This window comes from Protopterus annectens, chromosome 3.part0, assembly GCF_019279795.1.
Source record: "Protopterus annectens isolate FY-2018-M chromosome 3.part0, PAN1.0, whole genome shotgun sequence".
Classification (NCBI taxonomy): Eukaryota; Metazoa; Chordata; order Ceratodontiformes; family Protopteridae; genus Protopterus; species Protopterus annectens.
The window spans coordinates 8,955,964-8,977,775 of NC_056731.1; the positions used below are offsets into that span (position 1 = coordinate 8,955,964).

Here is a 21,812-nt window from a genome sequence, read left to right on the forward strand (position 1 = left end):
AGACTTTGGAACTCTGGCCGACTGCGGGACCGCCTGATGGCAGGATAACCCAAGTATGATGACTGCAGCAGGGTAACACGATTAACATCCATTAACACAAAGCAAGCAAGGCAAGGCAAGAACAACAAAATAAATTACAACACAGGATAATCTATCAAGGATGGCATGTTTTGTACATTGCCTTAATATATTTCTGTTGACCTTGAGGGAAAAAATGGCCAGCTACATATCCAAAATGTAAAAATTGTTAAAGGATATAAAAAAGACACCAAATTACTACAATTAGTTGTATAATGTCTAACTGAGCTAATTTGTTCTGTTACAAAAATCAGCAACAATTTAATTGTTTTTATTCTTGAACAAAAAAGTGATTATAACGCTAAAACTTATTTGTGTCATATTAAATACATTTTGACCTTTAATGCTGTCTCTTCCCTACCCTACTGAATTACAGAACTAAAAAAATTCTGAACTACAAAAAAGTAAGCTAAAATATATTGCCAAGTATTTACTATCTAAAGTGCAAACAGGTAGAACTGAACAGTGAAACTCTGTTCAGTAACCTGTGTTTTTACACTTATCAAAACTCTCAGTAGTTTTGCAGTCAAACTGTAAAAAATAATAAGTATAACACAAACACACACACAATCCAGGAGCTTGAGGAAGGTTCTTTCCACCAGCTGATCCTGCTAAGAGAAAAAGTTCAACATTTGAATCTTGTCTTCAGGAAATGATATACTACAGAACGTACTATAATTCTTAGTATCTGAGAAGAGCAGATCTTTTTTTTCCAGTGGAAATTTGGAAGTGGCAGAATAAGATGTATCTGACTTTGGGGTGGCTGAAGAAACCCCGAAGGATGAGAGAAAGCTTCTGAAGATATTTCGTATCCCCCTTGAATGATGGGCAGAACCTATTTGTCTAAGGTTCTCATTTTCCAAACTAGCAAATGCGAGAGAAAGTTTTTAAGATAAAAGAACCTGAGACAGCCTTGTATAGGAGGAATTGGGAAGAGGGTGCATATATTTACAAGGCAGGTGATCTGTCTGTAAAGGATAGCTTAGAACTCTTGGAACTCTGCTGGAACTTTTTCTGAAACTGACTTCTAGGAGGTCTCTTACCTTTCTGAGAAGATTTCAGTTCCTTAATGACCAGCCTTAGAAGGATAATTTCTACGAAATATAGGGGGTAGGAGAAATATTTCTTTTAAGTCTCGCATGACCTTACATTTCCTCTGCAAGGTTTTGAAAAGTTCTGCAACCACAGAACCAAAAAGTTGCTGTCTATCTGGAAGAGAGACAAACAGCTTAGTGTTGATATCCTCAATCAAAGGCTGAAGTATACATCATGAAAATCTACAAAGAAATGAACCAATGGCTGCAGCCCTAGAAGAGGCATCTGCAGCATCATAACTACACTTGATAGAATGTCTAACCCCTTGGGAAGCAGAATTAATTAATGCAGGAGACTTAGATTCTGAAGCATCAAACTCAGGGAGCACATTACCCTGGTTATACAGAATAGACAACAAGTACCTGACCATATGGGTTTAATAATCAACAGCAGTAATGGTTAAAGCGGCCGAAGTAAACAGTCTGGGGCACATCTGTCAATTGCTCAACTACACCTATCTGTAGGTAAAACATTAGAAAAAGAAGACATAACCTTAGAAGTCTTTTCAGTAGAAAGAGTAAAGACAGATGGATCAGATACACAATTACTGTATAAGAACTTGACTAAATACAGCACCCTGTAAAATCTGTCAGTTTTTTAAAGAGCTGGAGGCTCAGACTCAGGATTAACAGAAGCCATGGAGAAGGTATCTAACAAGACTTCTAACAAGGGTGGCATGGCCATAGGCTTAGGCACACCCATTTCTAACAGAGCACAATACCTCTTCTGGATATCAGACAACTGAGAATCTTCCTACTGAAAATGCTGCATCATCTTGACAATGGGGTCCTGAATGAAAAGCTCCTCCACATGTGTATCAGGAGACAAAGTATCTTCATTATCAGAAGCAAAGGAATTGCACAGCTGGCAAACTAAAACTGAAGCGACAGTTACGGTCATGGCTGACAGCAAGTCAGTTATAGGGTACTTTGCATCCGTACGTCCTTTATGTACCTCTGCCTCCATTGTGTTGAGGTTGTATGGTGCAAAGGGAGTTGCCCAAACCTTGATACACTGGCCAGATATATGGCTAGCCTTTGCAGAATATCCTTCAGTTAATAATGCTGCAACAGCGACCATGGAAGGACATTACTTATTAGAATCTACAAGCAGGCACCTTGAGCATTTCTAGAGTTACTAAAAAAGCATGCAACATCAAATGAGACAGTAAGATTTGTGGTGTCAACATTCTGTAATTTTTTTTCCAGAAACTCATTTAGGTTTGTCAAATCCAGAATGGGCTTTCATAGGTTCTCCTCTTTAAAGATCAGGTCTATATTACATCACCGAATGCTTAAAAAGGTGAACGGTGATTAATCGGACCTATGTAAGTGAAAGCTTATAATATCGAACTGTCAGAACAGCGATTTTTTTCCAACAAAAAAAAAAACACTTTATAACATTACATTATGAGGGGGGCTTCACCCCGACACCCCCCTACTTAAATATACCAACTCCGAGACCGCACTACAGTGCCAAAAATGGAAAAGTACTGAAGCGGTCAAGCGAATTCTTTCCCAGGGAAAGAAATCGCTTACATGCCGCTACGATATTTTGCCCTTTCAGTCTTTTATGTTCGACCAAGACACATTCGAAAGAATGTGTCTTTGGTCTTTCTAACAGGAACCCTAAAGATCATATGTGAAGAAATACCTTACCATGACAAATCCTTCAATTAGTTCTGCCCTCACAGGATCACTATCGACAGTTTAACTTAAGAAGTTCAAATAACTTTGCAGGAAGCAAAATGTTATTTTTTTTCTCTCTGTTAACAAAAAAAAAAAAAAAAAAAAAAAAAAAGAATTTATGTTCTTACCATAATATTCCATCTGTGTTGTCAATCTTCATTAATTCTTGAACTGTTGGGTCTCAGTTCCGTCCTCAGAAATGGCTCTGCCATTATATCAAGCTCCAACAGCCAGCAACTCTCAAGCCTCTCCTTCCCTTCCCCCACATCAAATCTTGCTCATAGAATAGGAAGAAAAAATGTGACAGCTTTGTCTGAGCAACTACTCCACTACGATCCCAGGACTATTTCTGAACCTCCAAGAGTCTTTCGGAGGGTGGTAAGAGGTTGGGATGTGAAGAATAAATGCAGATCGACAACACAGATGGAACTTTATGGTAAGAACATAACTTCTTTTTCTGATGTTGTCAATCTTCATTCATTCTTGAACTGTTGGGACAGAGTCCCTAACTACTTTAGACCTTGGGAGGCCCTACAGAAGGATGTTCCTGAGCACCACAGAGCCAAAGGAACCGCATCTAATTTGTAAAGAGTGATAAAGGTATGGGGGGTAGCGCAAGTTGCGGCTGCACATATGTTATGCATAGAAGTTCTGGAGTGAAAGGCTACTGAAGTGGAAACAGATCTAGTAGACTGTGCCTTAATTTTTGCTGGTAAGTCCAGCTTATTTTGAGTAAAAACAAAGGTGATGCAATCTCTCAACCATTTTGAGAGAGTAACTTTTGAAACTGGTTTTCCCACTCTAGTACCTGAAAAGGGTAGAAACAGTTGGTCTGATTTTCTAAATTATTTAATTCTATCCAGATAAAAACATAGTTGTCTGTGTATGTCCAACAAATGCAAGCAATATTCCCCCTTGTTTGAAAAATTTGGGAAGAAAACTGGTAGATCAATAGACTGGTTAATATTGGAGTCTAATACTACCTTAGGCTGACCCCGTCAATGAAAAATCTTCATTGCCACAACGGGATTGCGAGACCACTCGTGAGGCAGGAGAATGCATCTTCTCAGTTTGTCCGCAATCATACTGGAATCCCCCGGGGATGTGCATTGCTAATAGAAAGCGGTTGGAGGCGGTCGCCCATTGCCAAATTCTTAGGGCTTCCCAATAAAGGGTAGGATCTGCTTCCCCCTGTCTGTTGATGTACTAGACCACTGACATGTTGTCTGACTGAATAACAATTCTCCCCAAAGGGAGGGCAGGCTGAAAAGCTTGCAACGTTAAGAGCACTGCCCTCAGTTCTAGGACACTGATATGCAAACTGGCCTCTTTACGGGATCAAGTGGCTTGGATTGTCTTTCCCTGAAAATGTCCCCCCCCCAATAAGGGAAGCATCAGTGGTTACTACAGCCTTGGGCTGAGAGGGTGAGAAGGGGCGGCTCCATACTTCTTCTGGTTTCATTCCCCAATGTAAATCCTGCTTGCAACAGTTGGTTATGCGGATTGGATGTGACACTAGGTGTGTTAACAGAGACCACTGTGACGCGAGGAGCCATTGAAAGCAGCCTCATGTGGTATCTTGCTAGAGGAACTAGGGTGATTGTTGCTGCCATAGACTCAAGAAGTTGTAAAACCAGAAGAGCCAGAACTTTGTCTTGAGAGAGTATCACTTGGAGTTGCGACCTCAGCCTTATCAGTCTGTGAAGAGGGAGAGCAGCCATGCAGGATTTTGTGTTTAATGTTGCTGTGATGAATTCTATGTCTTGAGTGGGGCATAGTTTTGACTTATCCCTGTTTATTGAGATGCCTACGAACTCTGTAAGCCTTAGAACAGAATCCAAGGCAAAAAGCTGTAGATTTCTGGAGGGGGTGGTGATGAGCCAGTCATCTAAATATGGAAATACACGCAATCCCTGTAGCCTTAAGTGAGCTTCTACTACTGCCATGCATATGGTGAACACCCAGGGGGCTGTGGTGAGACCAAAGGGCAGTGCTCAAAATTGGTAATGACTGGCTCCCAGCCACAAGTGGAGATATCTTCTGGAGCGCTTGTCCATTTTTATGTGGTAATACGCATCCTGAAGATCTATAGAGCACATCCAATCGTCTTTCTCCAGAAAAGGAAGGATAGACTGAACCGTGACCATCTGAAATTTCGTCTGTTGAACAAACTTGCTCAGAACACAGAGGTCTAGAATCAGCCTCCAGTCTCTTGTCTTTTTTGGCACTAAAAAGAATCTCGAGTAAAATCCGGATCCTATTTGGTCTGTTGGGACTGTTTGGACGACTCTTTTTTGAAGAAGCTTTTGAACTTCTAGTGCTGCTGTATCCTTCTGACTGGGTGGAACATTGGGGATTCGCCTTCGTGGTCTGGGATAAAGAGTGAAGGGGATGCAGTAACCTCTGGTAATTATTGTCTGCACCCAGGAATCTGATGTTATTGTGTGCCGGGCTAGGTGGTGAAGAGAAAATCTTACCCCCACTGCATCCATAGGTAAGCAATCAGGCCGCTGCTTAGGAGCACTGGTAGGGTTTGTCCAGAGAAAGAATCTCTGGAACCCTGGTTATGTGGACCACTTCTGCCATGGAAGGGGTGTCTTCCTGATGAGTTCCCCACTCTCCCCCGGGGAGAATTCTTGACACGTGTGTCACAAAAAGGCCCTTGGGACTTCTTGAACCACATCTTTCCACTCCACTGATTCCTTGAGTAAGCTTGTTGAGGAGTGAAAAAATGTATGCCCACAGTAGAAAGGTTCTTTCTGTCCTTCTCACACCTGGCTAATGTGTCTCTGAATTTAGGGCCAAACAATGAGGTAGCATCTATTGGAGCATTGACAAAGGAAGACTTGAGAGGGTCCGCAAAGTCACATAAGCACATCCAGGTGCAACACCTGTACTTCACTGCCCTGGCTGTCCCTTCGGCTGTGTGTGCAGCAAGCTGCATAGACGAGCTGGATATCGATTCAAGGGTTGCAAGCTGGGAGGCAGCCTTATTGTGCACCTCATCAGACACTGCTCCTGCCAAGGTCATTGAAAGCTCCATTATCAGGTTCCTTTGAAGTTGTGTGAAATGTGCCAAAAAATTCAATGACCGTATGGCAAAGGTCATTGAAGCATAGCCCCACTTCCTGAATCTGTTCATTGTCCAAGACTCTCAGTTTGGAGCATGGACAGCAGGACTCTCCTCGATGAGTTCCTTTTTTGTGGCAGCCACCACCACCACCATAGCATCTACCCTTAGACATCTGGACAGTGGGGTTGATCTTTGGGGGCAGAGAGAATTTTGTCTGGTCTCTGGGGGATTGGCTCTATAATGTCAGAAGCTTACCACGCATGCTGTACAATGAGCTTGACCAACTCATTGGCAGGTGGGGTCACGCAAGAAGTAGAGGGTCAGGCATGGAAGGCCTGCAAGAAAACAGATTCCTTGGAGGAAGGGTTGGTGGGCTTCCAATCACCCCCCCTTTTTAAGATTTCCAGGATGTTGCCAAAAGAAACATCTTCAGGGGGCGACCATGGGAACCCTTCCACTTCATCGTAATCTGTATCCTCAGTGACAGATTCTTCCGGAGAATCCAGGTGCTTCCTCTTGCACAATCTCTTATGGGGTGGCTCCTCAGGGGGGAGATCTGAGGAGGACTCCAAAGAGAAGGTACCCTGCAGCAAGGTGGCTTGCTGCTCTTGTGCCTACTGCCTCAAAGTAGCAGATTATGACAGCTGTGAGCTAGAGGATACATAGATGTGATACTCCGAATGGGATGGTGCCAACTGCAAGCCTGCTGAGGTGAGAGCTCACTCCATAATCTGGAAGGCAGGCCTGCCTGAAGAGGGATGGGAGCCTAGAACCGAGAAAGGCAATCCCGGAACAGGGGTCACACCCTGCTCCAATGAGCCTCCATCCAGAGAAAGGGCCGTGAGAGGACTCAGAACTGTCAAAGCACCAGGGACTGTAGACAGCACCATGGAAAAAAATCAGAGCCGAACTAGAGATCCCGATCTGGCAGCTAAGTCACAGCCCAGCGGGTGGGTCAGCTCTGACAGAGCCGCTAACCACAGAGTTGGTTCTGGAACCAAGAAGAGGTCCACCATCAGTACCGAAGTAGTTGGCAATGGGAAAGTCAAAGTCAGGGGCTCCAGGACTTGCGGAGATATTGGAGAAGGAAGATAAGTAGGAGTCCTTGGAGAATAGGCCTTGGATCCAGATGGAAGAGAGGTCCAAGATGGGGCAGGGAGACCTCTGGCTGCCAAGAGCTGATCCACTAATCTGACTACATCAAGCTCTGAAAGGCTCCTGATGGAACGGATGGACATGCCCGGGGGTGATTCCGGGTGTTCAACAAAGGGAATAATTGTTGACCAAGGAAGGAGTCAATAGATGGGGAGTACCTAGTCATGGGTAAGGATTCGACCTTTGGCACTGTGGTCAGCTGACCAAATGACTTGTTTTGGAGGGGGAGAAGTGACTGGTTTGACTGGGGAAACTATTGTTGGTGCTAAGAGGGTCATAGATACAGATGAAGGGGTCGATACTGAGGTGACTTTCACAGGTTCAGTAGTTGTCGGCACTGTGGAGGAAGTTGCAGGCTTTGGTGCCGAAATGGTAGCAGGTGTCAATTTTTGAATCTTAGGCCTCGGTTCTGAGGTATGAGAAGAGGCCTGGTTCTTACAAGATTTAGTTTCCTAAGATTTAGGAGAAGTCCGAATGGAGTGGCTCCTCTTCTTTGACTCCTATTTGAAAGACTTAGACGTCTCTGCCTCAGACAAAGCCTCACTAAAAGGACATTTTAACATCCCTTTAAAGATTAATTTGTTGCACCTCTCTGCAAGGCTTTGAGCACTGAAATCCTTGCAGAGTTCACACAGCGGTTGAATCTCTAAATGTGGCACCCCCCCAAACAATAAACACAGGAAAGATGCCCATTCATGTTGGGCATCTTTCTGCCACATCCTTTGCAGTGTTTGAAACCAGTGGTTCCCTTATGATTCTCTGCCATTATTTAAACCTTAAACGAGAAAGCATGCTCACAGACACCACTTACTCACACACACAGAGGAAGTAAGAGAGAAAACTGAGTAATGAAACTTTTTTTTTTTTTTTTGAAAGAGTCGTACCAATGATGGTAGTTAAAGAAAAATACCCACAAAAGGTAAAGGGAAGAAGGGGAATACCAACGATGGTACTGACAGAATTGCCAAAGGTAAGAGGGAAGGGAGGGGCCTATACCAACGATGGTAAGAAAATATTTACCGATAAGGTAAAAAGGGAAGAAGCAGCACTCCCAACTCAACAAGGCAGGTCAGTAACTTGAAAGAATTCAACTAAGTAATTAGTTTAGAAATAAGAGACAAAATGTTATAGGTATATATAAGAAAAAAAAAGTTATTTACTTATTTATTTTACATTTGTTGACCGGGTTTGTCTGACTGAGCTAAGCAGTCCTTTTTCAGCGGAGGCCTGGGGAGAAAAGCTCCACATGTTCTACAGATTATCATTTACAAAAATAAGTTAACACTCAACAACTGGTTTACAGAAGATCAGTAACATACAAACCACTATAAACTTAAAATCCAAATGAAGTACGTACTCAAAAGAGCGACACGAACTGAATAATGTTTTATTAAGTGCTTTCGTCAATAACAATACTTGACTTCTTCAGAATCACACAGTAAAACAATTGTGTCATCTTATAAAGCCAGGCAAATCATGTGACAATGGTTAATTCATAAAAAGTGTTCTTAAAGTGACACTCGCATTAACTCCATACAATGTAAAATAAAACAACTATAATAAAAATGCCCTGATGCTACTTTAAATATAGCGCAACAATAATCTAAAACCATAACATAATAACAAAGAATTAATCTAATACACTCACACTCTCCCATATAAAATAGTCTAACTGATGTTTGCTAAGTTATCATACCTGAACTACATACATATTAAGGCAAAAAATATCCTAAACAATCTAAATGTCCTTAATACTACTTGTAAAAATATGCATGTTAAAATTGTGTGTATGAATGTTATATATGAAACTCAGCCTTTAATTTTAGACAACTTGTCAAGGAAACAACATCATTTAAGCCTGGTGGGCAAGTAGCATTGACTCTCAATTGACACATAAGCTCTTTAAATTCCAAAAACAAATTAGTGGGACCTCCCCTACTGTTGTATTCAAGTTGTTCTATCACCATAAACCAAAATTTATGGTCTGGAAAACTTAAGTTAACTTAAGTTAAGGTTGGTTAGTTTGTGCAGAAGGAGAGGGTGAGAGACGGTGTTGAAAGATTTAGAGAGATCTAAGAATAGGCAGGAGACAAGTTTGTTATCTCTAGCAAGGGATATAGTATTAAGGAATGAGAGTAGAGCAGTAGTAGTACTATGCTTTGGTCTAAAGCCATGTTGAGTAGGTGTGAGCAGATTTTCAGAGAGTAGGAAGTGCAAAACTTGTTTATGTATGGATTTTTCTAGAACTTTAGAGAGAGGAGAGAGGATGGCAACTGGACTAAAATTGGTGATGTCTCAGGAATTACCTCCTTTATATATTGGCAGAGTGAAGAACTGTTTCCATATGGAAGGGACTTTGGACTCTGAATTGGAGTGGTTGATTAAGATAGATACAGGAACAGCAAGAGAGTCAGCAGCTAACTGAAAGAAAAGGGAAGGAATGTTGTTGATAGAAGCTGAGTTTAGAAAGTAGGGATTTGATGTAGCTAGTGGGTACAGGTTTGAGGGAAAAAGAATTTGATGAGAGTATAGTGGGATTTGATAGAGAGTGGGTTGAAATACTATTAAAGGTAGACGAGTTGGTACTGGAGTTAAATAGTTTGAATATGGAGTCAATGAAATTTGCATTGAAGGTGGAGGCAGTATCTTTGGGAGTTTTATCAGGACAAGGATTGGGGGAGCAGGGACCACCAGGATATAGTATGTGGTTTAATGAGTTCCAAAATTTTTGGGGGTTAGATTTGAAGGCTAAGGGTGGATTACAGTAGATGTCTCTTATCTTTATTAATACACTTTTTGGTCTGATTTCTAAGTTCTTTGTATTTTAGCAAGCCTGCAAGGAGCTTTCTTTTGGTCCATGATTTCCATGCTCTGTCTCTATTTTTCATTAGGATGTGGGTGGAATTTGATAGCCATGGACATATATTAGATTTAATACGGACTGTGCGAAGTGGGGCAAGTGAGTCAAGAATACTGAGAAAGGTGGAGCTGAAAGAGAGGACAGCATCGTCAAGAGGGAGTTGGGTAAGGAAATTCCAGTTAACTTTAGAGAGAAGGGATTTAAAGGTGTCAGGGTGGAAGTCAGTAAGCTTACGCCATGTGATAAATCTAGCTGTTTACTAAAGTGAGGGATATATCTACATACTTTTATTGGGGAGAGGTCACTTAGTGTGTTGGGAAGGGTTTCAAGATTGTGATACTTAGAGAGATCAGAGACTAGAATCCAGTCGATAAGGGTGCTGTGTGTGTATGAGAGTTGTTGGTATGGGTGGCATCAGTGATAAGTTGAGTAAAGCAGTGCAAGTTAATGTGTAAGGAAGAATTTGGGGTACAGAGAGTTAACCAATTAATATTGACATCATCAAGTATAATAAAATAAATAATAAAAATAAATAAAGGTTAGCACTTAACTGAGAGAGCATGGCTGATGCGTCCGAAATTCTACACAGCAAATGAGATCTGAGGGGAAGGGAAGAGAGGCACTACGGGTAGCCTTAGCTTGAGAGTTTCTGGCTGGCGCGAGCTTGATATAACGGTCGAGCCGGTTCAGAGGATGGAACTGAGACCCAAAAGTTCAAGAATGAATGAAGATTGACATCAGCTTCCATTCTTTGTGCTTTCCCAGCACTGCTTGCATGCTCGGTTTGACATATGTCATTACACTTAGCATGAGGTCAGGGGCTACAGGTGTTCACGAATTACAGTACTGGTTAACAGCAAAAAGTTAGAACTGCATGGGTTGGATGGCATATTGAGAAGAGATGCAAAGATTAAAATGCGTCAACAAGTTTAATAGTGGTGAATGTTTATACAATTTATGCTTAAATAACTATAACCAAAAGTGAATTGTCAGAATAAATTAAAATGCTTTAATAATTGATTTGGATATGATAATGAAAGATTACAGTTGTAATTTGAGAAAACAAATTAAGAAGATAGAGCAGCTCATTAAGAATGTAAACAACCAACTGTATGCAAAAATTTACTGCTAGAGAAGGACAGAAAATGTACATAAAAAGAGCAAGTCTAAAGACAGATTTTTATTTTTTATACTGAGGAACTCGAAGAAATACAACTAAGTGCATATTTCTTGGATTACATAGCCACACAGTGAGTTTCTGCAGACAGTGTCATTAACCAGGGGGAAGGAAATGGGGTAAATATTAACTGGACAATGTTTTAAAAGTAAGGAACTGAAAGAAGAGTTAAAGCAATTGTGGAAATATGATGTATTAACGAGGGATTTTTACAATTCATGGACATTGGTACATTGCTTTCAAAGAAATGTAGTAAGGAGTAAAATAAAACTGTCATGCCACAAAGAAAAACAGTAAGATGAATGCAAATAAACAAATTCAAAATAGATTAAGAGAGCATAATTTCTAGTTATATATGAGTGGCAAGTCAAAAAAACATGGGTCATATTCTAATGCCAGACAGAAAAAGCCAGATACAGAAACATTAAGTGCAGCACTGCAAATGCTAAGGCCAGAAGACAAGAAGTCATTATGCAAATGTCTAAGAATGACTCAGCAGCTGGAAAATGTTGCTAATATGTCTGAAATAACTATGCCTACAAACAAAAAAAAATAATTACAGCAAGATGCAGCCTGAGACTGGAGCTATGAACAGGAAGAGTTTTGAAATGTTCCAAAAATTAGTTGCATCAACGTGTAAATGCTATGACTTAAAAAAATCATTTGTGTTGCAAGTAGGTATCAGTCATAATGGCAAAGTAGCAGCAGTTCTGCAAGACAAACTAGTTAACTCTGAGTCAAAAGTATTCAGATATATAAAAAGTGGTAGAACAGGTAGAAAAAGAACTGTTATCAATAGTATATAGACGTGAGAAACTCAAAAAGTCTGCAGCCAAGAAATTTAGGTGGAAGAAAACTACAAAGCCTGCAAAGTACATTTAAAAAGTCTGTTCAAAACACATCCCAGAAGGCACAGGATATTACTTGATCTAAATAATAAAGACATGAAACGAAGTACAGACAATGCAAAGGACTACAAAATCAGACATGCTGAGTACAGCACATCTACCACAGAATTAAGAAAAATGAGCAGATAAAAGAGATTAAGAATCTTTGGGTAATATTAAAGTTTCAAAGACAGAACAAAGCATAATAAGTTTAGAGGGGTCTACTTTAAAACCTCGAATTTACACAACGTCGAGTTACATATCGTCAAGACCAGAACGTCGGGAGCTTAAAACATTGAAAACATGCTACATCAAGCGACAAAACGGAAAAAAACAGTGCATTTAAAACATTGAATATCAGAAAATCGATTGTCATAACATCGAACAGTTAAATGTAATAGTACATGGTATAAACAGGTAAATGTTTCTTTGTAAGATGTTATACCAAGTACCTGCAACACGGCAGAAGTTATGTTTGAAAGTCCTAGAGTGCTAGGATGGCTGTACACAACAACAAAATCCCAGAAGGGTAAGGAAATCCTTAATGTAGATGGATACGTGCACAATCTGGAACGTACCGTAAATAATACAAAGTACTGGTGCTGCAAAAGAAAGTACACAGAAAAATGTAAAGGTAGAACAGTTACCATATCGCTTTCTAATGTTGAAGAGCTTTGTAAATCTGCTCCACACCATCATACAGGTAGTCCAGCAGATGTAGAAAAATATCTAATGAGCTGTGAAGTACAGCAGAAGGCTGAATTGTCTAGAGATACTCCCTGTTTAATTGTCAATGAGATTATGGACTCTACCTCTGCACAGTTTGTGTCAAGCTTACCAAACAGAAAAGCTTTGCTCCAACAAGTGGGTAGAGTCATAGAAAACATAGTAGAAGTTAGGTTGATAAGGACCTCACGTTAGGAAATGTAAACTTGAGTGAGCTGCCTCTGAAAGATGGTGAATTTATTGAAAAACGTTTCACAGACTCTTTGAGTGATTTAACTGTTTTAGTTTGTACAACTGTGTGTAACCTGTACAATTTAAGCTGCGCTACTATTTGGCTAATGGATGGGACATTCTTTTATAAAAGGTTAATATGCAGGCAGTTATACAGCATTCATGGTATTGTAAATTATGGTGGATATAATAAAACGATTCCCATGCTGTTTTGTTTAATGTCAAAAAAAATCTTTTAAGATCTTATAATGTCACATGGGACTGTATATTTCAACTGTTACATGAGCATGACTTTGAGCCATCCACAAAGCACATTATGTGTGATTTTGAAATGTCTGCAATCAAGAGTGTAAGCATGAATGTCGCTGGTGTTAACCCCCAAATGTTGCTTTTTCCACTATGGCCAGAATATTTGGTGTAAGGTGCAGGCATTAGGCTTATCTTCCTTGTACAATTCTTGCCAGGAATTTAAAATTGCAGTAAAATGTATAGTGACCTTAGCTTTCTTATAAGAGGAAGAGGTTGTGTCTGGACTTAATGCATTAAGAGAAGAGTTTCCTGCGGAAGGCAGAGATCTGTTAAAGTACTTTAGCGACTGGCACATATTTGGAAAAGCAAGGAAGTTTACAACTAGAAGTACCCCTTTTGCTCACTTTCCACTGCTATTCCCCATTAGCTTTTGGAACATAACAGATGAATAACCTATGTTTGCCTAGAACGCAGAATAGCATAGTAGCATAGGAAACTGAAGATCCTACTTGGGACATGGGCAACAGATTTGGCCATTTTACTGTCTACACTTGCACGCGAACAAGACATGGTCGAGGAGTTGAGAATACGTTTGGCTACAGGATTTCCTCCTTCACCGAATAAGAGGAGACTAGTCTTACGGCACTCAGTTTGAACATGTGATCAATAACAAAGATTCCTACTCCACGGTCAACATTTTGACAGCAATTGCAAATTTGCTGAAATCGTGATATATTCACTTTTCCTGAAGTGTTGTAGTGCGTGGTACAAACACAGTTAGCAGATTATGGATGTCACAATATGTTTGGCCTTCACATCTTCACTTTTTATATTTATGGGACCAGCACGGGTGTTACTATTTTCTAGCAAAGGATTCATAGACTGTCACTTCAAATTCACATTGTACTGTGATGCTTAAGTTTTCACAGCTCTGTTCAATTTGTTTTACAGTATGCACAACTGGGAAGACTGACATGTAACTTCTGCATATTTAAATTCAACATTATGCGTTTCGGTGTTTTAGTCTTTTGTTTTCGCCGTTTTGTGGCTCAATGTAGTGTGTTTTCAATGATATGTAACTCAACGTTGTGTAAATTCAAGGTTTCAAAGTAGACCTGTTTAGAGACATACTGACACTGCCTTAGAAATGCAGTCACTGAGAAATTTTACAATTAGAGGCTGGTCTGGTCAAAATCATTAGTAAGCAGAGAAATCTCATATTTTGTTTCGAAGAAGAATAAGCTGTGTCAGGGACTTAATGTTTGAACATATAAAAATAACTGTTCTCAGTCAACTGGGAAACAAATGCAAGATGGGCTACATGAATCACATTTGAGGACTGGTAAGGCACAAAAAAACAACACAAGATATAAGGTGTTGGCTAGGAAAGTGGACTCCTGCAGATCAAGGAATGCACAGTTGTGCCTTCTACAACAGTTCAGAAGAAAAGATATATACTAACGTGCTCCATGATCATCCTGGTACAGAAACACATCTGTATGTGTGGGGACAAGAGCATGTTGATTTGTTCCAGTAGAACAAAGCAACATATCTTAGTTGTGTGGATTATTATTCCAACTTTGTGATGTAATAAGAATGACAGGCACAAGAAATTTAACAGTGCTTAGTGCGTTAAAGTCTTTTTTCTCAAGCCAAGGGATACCTGAAATTGTTATACTTGACAATGGTACCTAATGCAAAAGTTAGGAATTCAAAAGATTTGCATGTGAGTGGGAACTCAACCAAGTAATATCCAGCCAATATGTTTGATAACAACAGCAGTAACTGGACAGAACCATCCAAACAGTCAAGAATCTCATGAGAAAGTACAGAAGTAAAAGCTACAAGGATCACATTTCTCACTGCTCTGGAATATAGGAACAGTTCACAGCAAGGACTCACTGTCTCACAAGACCAGCAAGCTGAAAAGCAAAGCACTTACTTTAGCTATGTTACCAATGTTTGAAAAAATCAATAAGTAAAGGAAATGCTGGAAAGAAATAAGAAAAGACAGAAATGCTACAATGACAGAAACATAAGAATATAAGACTTACTAGATGAAGATAAAGTAGGAGGAATACAAAGACATGAGAACACTTGCAGCCTGAAAATGAAGTAGTTGGCAAAGAAGCGGAACCAAGATCCTATGTTGTTTGCAAGGAAGATGGAAAACTGCATAGTACAGACAGACATCTGTAGGAGACAGAGAGCTCCAGGAGGAACAACAACCAGACGTGTGTCGTAACCACTCCCATCGTAAGAAAACAGAAATTGAGAGAACTGTAAGAATCAAGATCTGCAGAGACAGACTGCTTTAGTCATATCTCACAGTAAAGTCACAGGGCCGCAAGGGATGCCCCAAAAGCAAGATCAGCAGCTCAGTGTAAACAGTTTTGTTAATGTCTTCAGCTCTGAAAGACCACTGAAGAAACCACATACATGGACTATCTGACATGTACAAATAATTCCAAATAATAAAAGCTGCTTTTATTTAAAACATTTCTGAGTATATTCAGAAGTATTATTCTGATGTGCACAGATCATAACATATTTACTACTGAATTAAGGTGCTAAGGTTACAGTTAAAAGTATCAGCATAATGTAATACCTGCTACTTTATAAACTGTGTACGTGTATATACAGTGGATATAAAAAGTACACACACCCTTGTTAAAATGCCAGGTTTTTGTGATATAAAAAAATGAGACCACAATATATCATTTCAAAACTTTTCCCACCTTTAATGTGACCTATAACCTGTACAATTTAATTGAAAAACAAACAAATCTGTTAGGGGAAAAAATATAAAAAATAAAAAAGTACAATAAGCTGGTTGCATAAGTGTGCACACCCTTAAACTAACACTTTGTTGAAGCACCTTTTGATTTAATTACAGCATTCAGTCTTCTTGGGTAGGAGTCTATTAGCATGGCACATCTTGACGTGGCAATATTTGCCCACTCTTCCTTGCAAAAGTGCTCCAAATCTGTCAGATTGCGAGAGCATCTCTTGTACACAGCCTCCTTCAGGTCATCCTACAGATTTTCTATTGGATTTACATCTGGGTTCTGGCTGGGCCATTCCAAAACTTTAATTTTCTTCTGGTGAAGCCATTCTTTTGTTGATTTGGATGTATGCTTGGGGTCGTTGTCATATTGAAAGGTGAAATTCCTCTTCATCTTCAGCTTTCTAGCAGACGCCTGAAAGTTTTGGGCCAAATGTGACTGGTATTTGGAACTGTTCAGAATTCCCTCCACCTTGACTAAAGCCCCAGTTCAAACTGAAGAAAAGCAACCTCAAAACATGATACTGCCACCACCATGCTTCACAGTGGGGATGGTGTTCTTCAGGTGATGCAAAGTGTTGTTTTTGTGCCAAATGTACCTTCTGGAATTGAGGCCAAAAAGTTAAACCTTGGCCTCATCAGACCATGACACATTTTCCCACATGCTTTTGGCACACCGTGTATTGTTTTGCAAATTTTAGCCGGGCCTGGATGTTTTTCTGTGTAAGAAAAGGCTTTCATCTTGCAACCCTACCCCATTGTCCAGACATATGGAGAATATGGGAGATTGTTGTCACATGTAGTACATAACCAATACTTGCCAGAAATTCCTGCAGCTCCTTCAGTGTGCTGTAGGTCTCTTGGCAGCCTCCTTGATAAATTTTTGTCTTGTCTTTTCATCAATTTTGGAAGGATATCCAGTTCTTTGCAACGTCACTGTTGTCCCATATTTTTGCCACTTTCTGATTACTTCACTGTGTTCCATGGTATATCCAATGCTGTGGAAAATGTTTTGTACCCTTCTCCTGACTGATAACTTTCAACAATGAGATCCCTTTGATGCTTTTTATATTCTCTGCGAACCATGGCTTTTGCTGTAGCATACAACTGAGTAAATGTCAGGAAAATCCTACTAGGACAGCTGAACTTTATTTGGGGTTAATCAGAGTCTCTTTAATTGATGGCAGGTGTGTACCCTAGAAGACTGAATGCTGTAATTAAATCAAAAGGTGCTTCAACAAAGTATTAGTTGAAGGGTGTATACACTTATGCAACCAGCTTATTTGTATGTTTTTTATTTTTTATATTTTTCCCCTAACAGATTTGTTTGTTTTTCAACTGAATTGTACAGGTTATAGGTCACATTGTTGTGTCTTTCGGCTTTTCCCGGTTAGGGGTCGCCACAGCGGAACTCCGGTACGCTAATGACTGGCAGATAGATTTTTGCGTGCCGAGTTGCCAGCCCTGACGCACAACCTTCAACAAAGGTACGTCCATTCACGCATGTCATCACGCAGAAGACGCTCTAGCTGAGAATCAAACCGGACAGCGTCTTACTGTGAGGCAACAACGCTACCACAGCACCACCACCGCAGCTTATAGGTCACATTAAAGGTGGGAAATGTTTTGAAATTATTTATTGTGGCCTCATTTTTTTATATCATAAAAGCCTGGCATTTTAACAGGGGTGTGTACACTTTTTATATCTACTGTAGGTGTTTGTGTATGCGGATGCACATTAGCATATGGTTTACATTCATTTTCTAGAGGCCACTCTCTTTGTAAACCTCACCCACAGTTTCTTAAACGTGCTTACTTACTAAATATTAGGGAAATAAAAACTGACTACAACCATGACACATTCTGTTTAACAGTCATCATCTGGTTCTGATCAGACATTCAGATTGAAACTTGCTCATATTTTTTTCCTGTTTGAACTACCCTTTACTTGTTCTATCAACAACCTTTGCATGTAGGCAACTTTACTGAAATCCAGATAAATCACGTTACTTGAGTTCTCTTGGTTCACCTCAAAGGGGATGCAATGACAAAACTCAGTTAAGCTTTATTTCAAAGACATCTTCTGTACTGTCAAACTAGATTACAATTGGCAGAGTAGTTTTATTCAGGAACTTCACCTGGTTGTCACAAACTTACAAGTACATAAAAGTAATCAGGTCTTGTTAATGGGATGCTTTGCTGTTTGTCTGTCAAGATCCAAAAGAAGATACCTCCCAAGTCTTCTAACCCAGTTTACACCATAATGGAATAGAGCAGACACAGGGAAGTGGGCTGTCCCAATACAGTATGGAAAATGATTGATATTTGTAGTAATTTAAACATTACTCAGCACATTTAATTCTTGTCTGTGATTCAGTAAAATACGATTCGGTGGATGATATTACTTCAAGGTGTTTTACTCATGATTAAAAAACTGATTTGTTTATAAACTTCTTATAACTTTTTAAATTGTCTCATACCTGTGAGGTTGTAAGCTCTTCCAGTGTATGAAGTCTCTGAAGAATGCCTCTCATATCTTCTTGAAGTCTGAGAAGCGTAGCTGCTATTTGTTCATGTAAATTGCCAGATGTTCCAGAATTTGCTCCCCACTGTTCTCCATCTCCACTGCTACCTGTCTGTACACCCTGTGGATTGCCACCCGAAGGCAATATACGTGTACCTGTGTATAAAAAATAAAGGGAAACAATATAAAAACAATCTCACACAGATTATTTTGTTTTGAAAATACAAACAATATGTGAGGTAATTACCATGATGTCAGATCTTCAAAGGCATCTCATGGAGAATATCCATGCGTTTTCCAATTAGACATCAGATTCTTAGCTGTTTTTAATGGCCTCACTAACATCATTATCATAACCTTGCTGTTGACTTGGGAGAATATAATGGGTAGTACTGTAATGTGTCCCTTATTGTCTTTGGGTGCCTACTGAAATTCTGGGTAACTACAGCCTTAAACAAGTGGAGCTTCAAGTGCAAATATAACTTATATATACTAAGTCAGAGGTTAAAATACCTTGCAATACCCCCTACTCTAAAGTATGGTGGTCTCAGTGTTAGAATATATGAGCAGCAGGGGGTATGGGGAGCAAAGCGGTTGAAGCCTCACAGTAAAAATGCTTACAATTTGCAGTAACTAGTTTCAAAACTTGCTACTGATAGTTTGAATTACATATTATTTTTTCTGTGCACTTCTGAAAAGCAGCCCTTCTTTTCTATTCTCTTCAAGCTATTCAGAGCAACCTGAAAAAACATCATCACAGGAATAAAAGGGAAGCAACATGGATCTCAAAACAAACTCACAAAATGCAAAATTACAAAATAGTAGAAGGGGGCAGGTAAAAAGGAAACACTACGGAAATGCTGCAAAACACATCAAAGATCCAGACTGAAGGTGAGTAAATTACACTTCTTTTCTATCCTGTATTAGGGAATCTCTTGCAGCAATAGCTTTGTATCAAGGGATATAATTCCGAATAGCACCTGTGCATCACAAAAAAGAGGAAAATGAATGAAAACATAAGCCACTATCCAACCAGAATGGACAGCAGTTTGTCCCTGTCACAATATGACCTAAATGAATGAACAAATCCCAACATTGCAGCACGACAGATATTTCCCAAAAAATGATTTTAAAATTAAGGCCACTGACATAGTCAAAGTCTTAGTAAAGTAAGCCTTGAGCATCTCATATAAACATACCCTATCTGTGATGTATTAACATAATTTATGTTAATCTAATCTGATAGCCCTCCTTGGCCACTTTATGCCCTTCTCTACCCTTTGCAAAGGGAACAAAAAGCTGCAAGTCTTTATGAAGTGGTTTATACCTTGTGGTTTGATATTTGAGCTGCCCACAATTAACTAAGCAGCCTTTCCCTTCATCTTTCTGTTCAGAGTACAAAAAAGAAAATATACAACACTCTTTAGATTCATAACTAATGTAATCTTATGAGTAAATAAAAAGTTTGAACTAATGAAAAAAACACGATACATCAAGACACAAACTCTAGATCTTATATCTCTGGCTCCAGTGTGTTTTTTTTCATTAGTTCAGTTCATTTATAAAAAAATAAAGCAGCAAGTTGTTTTGGGTGTTAAATCCACAGTTTGTTATTAAGGGAATGCAAGCCTTATGGAATATAAAAACAAATCCGGCTAAGAATAAAGCCTGCAGTTCTAAAATCCTCCATGAAATTTTGCAGGCTGTGGGCAAAAAAACAAACACTCAGTCATAAATTTAAGAAACCAGGGAGACAAAAACCCCACATACTGAAGGTTTCAGCTGACCCTCATCAAGAAAAAAAAATTGTCATGTATTCTGCTCTAAATAATGGGGCACAGTCCCAGTCCAAACAGAAGTTCGATATTGCAGCAGCACATACTCGGACAGAATTGCAGGCAAGACCTAAGTCATACATGTGCTTTATGTGAGCTATTAGCAGCTGCAGAGAAACAGAAAAAGGGGAAACATTCATCACGTGTTACCTGGAAGGGAAGACAGCTGCCATTAAATTTTAATTTTGTATGCAGAAAACTTCTTTATGGTTTCTAATATTTCTGTTTCACTATGGATGAAGAATTAAGGGAACTACTGCAGAGCTATAAATTGTGCAAGAAGCTGGAAGAACCAGTCTCTGTCCATTGACAGCGGTTTCAGTGAACTGGAAGCTATAAGGGGTTGTGCTGCAGAGAAGATCTGTAAGGCAGGGCACCAGTGCAGTCTAGGTCACACTGCTGTGACTAGAATCATATCTTACCTTGTCAAGGTTCTCCATTATCCAGGCAAAATAACCTCTATCCTTTTTACTCTCATACTTTTCTGGTGCTATGCAAGTTACATCCCTCATTACAAATTATCTTCAGTACTTGTTTGTTTTCCACGAGGAAATAAGCACATTGTTATTCTCATGCTCTGAAATATGTAAACACTAGACTATGCATTGTAACACCTAAATTAAACATTATAGTAAACTGTCTTTTGATATGCTCATCCATTATTTAACTTTCCTCAAACTTTAATACTTAATTTAACTTAATTATTCTAGGCTGTAATTTTCTATGCCATCGCTTACCTAACTGTAATCAACTTTCTACTTTGTATGTTTTTATTTTCAATTTTATTTTTTAAGTTAATTAGGTTTGGAGACTTCCAAGATGGTTGCACATTGAGTAATAGCTTAATTCTAGCTCTCCCAGTGTGAAAACAGAAACTTAGCACAGAGAGCCAGTGGACCTAGATTTCTGCATAAATTTCAGTAAATGGCTTAATCGTAAGTGCTCTGCCTGGATACCAGAAAAACAGAAATACAGAGGACTTAAAGGAAAATCAGCTACAAAAAGCAACAAAAAACACTGACTGGGAAGAGTACTGTAACTGTTCAGCAAAAAGCAGAGCAAGCTCAAAAGATGACGTCCGGTAACCTAGAGGAAAGTATAAGACAACTGCACACAGACCTGACTAAAATAAATGAAACACTGATGAAGTACATAACTCAAACAATAAAATGCTGGAAAAAATGGAAGAAGCTTTAAACAAATATTCAGATAAGGTGATAAAACTGCAAAACTCAGAGGTCGAAATGAAAAAAAGGCTGGCTGAATATGAGACTGCACAAGAAGAGATGTTTAAAAAAATAACAGAATTACAGGACAGAGCATATAGGAAAAACCTGATATTTTCTGCTGTACCCGAGAAACTGGAAGCAACAGACTGTATTAATTTTATGAAAGTACAAATGAGCAATTGGACTGTTATTCCACAACAGGAACTGCTAACTGAAAGGG

At 39.4% G+C, this 21,812-nt stretch overlaps 1 protein-coding gene across 1 annotated transcript in view; it reads right to left on the minus strand.

The window, feature by feature from the left end:
• Window positions 1–21,812, minus strand: part of ACBD5 (acyl-CoA binding domain containing 5) — an 882,854-nt gene that overhangs the window by 68,047 nt on the left and 792,995 nt on the right. Inside the window, exon 10 of the mRNA XM_044064548.1 lies at window positions 18,485–18,684. Within this exon, the coding sequence (XP_043920483.1) occupies window positions 18,485–18,684 (200 nt within the window). The remainder of the gene's footprint in view (window positions 1–18,484; window positions 18,685–21,812) is intronic.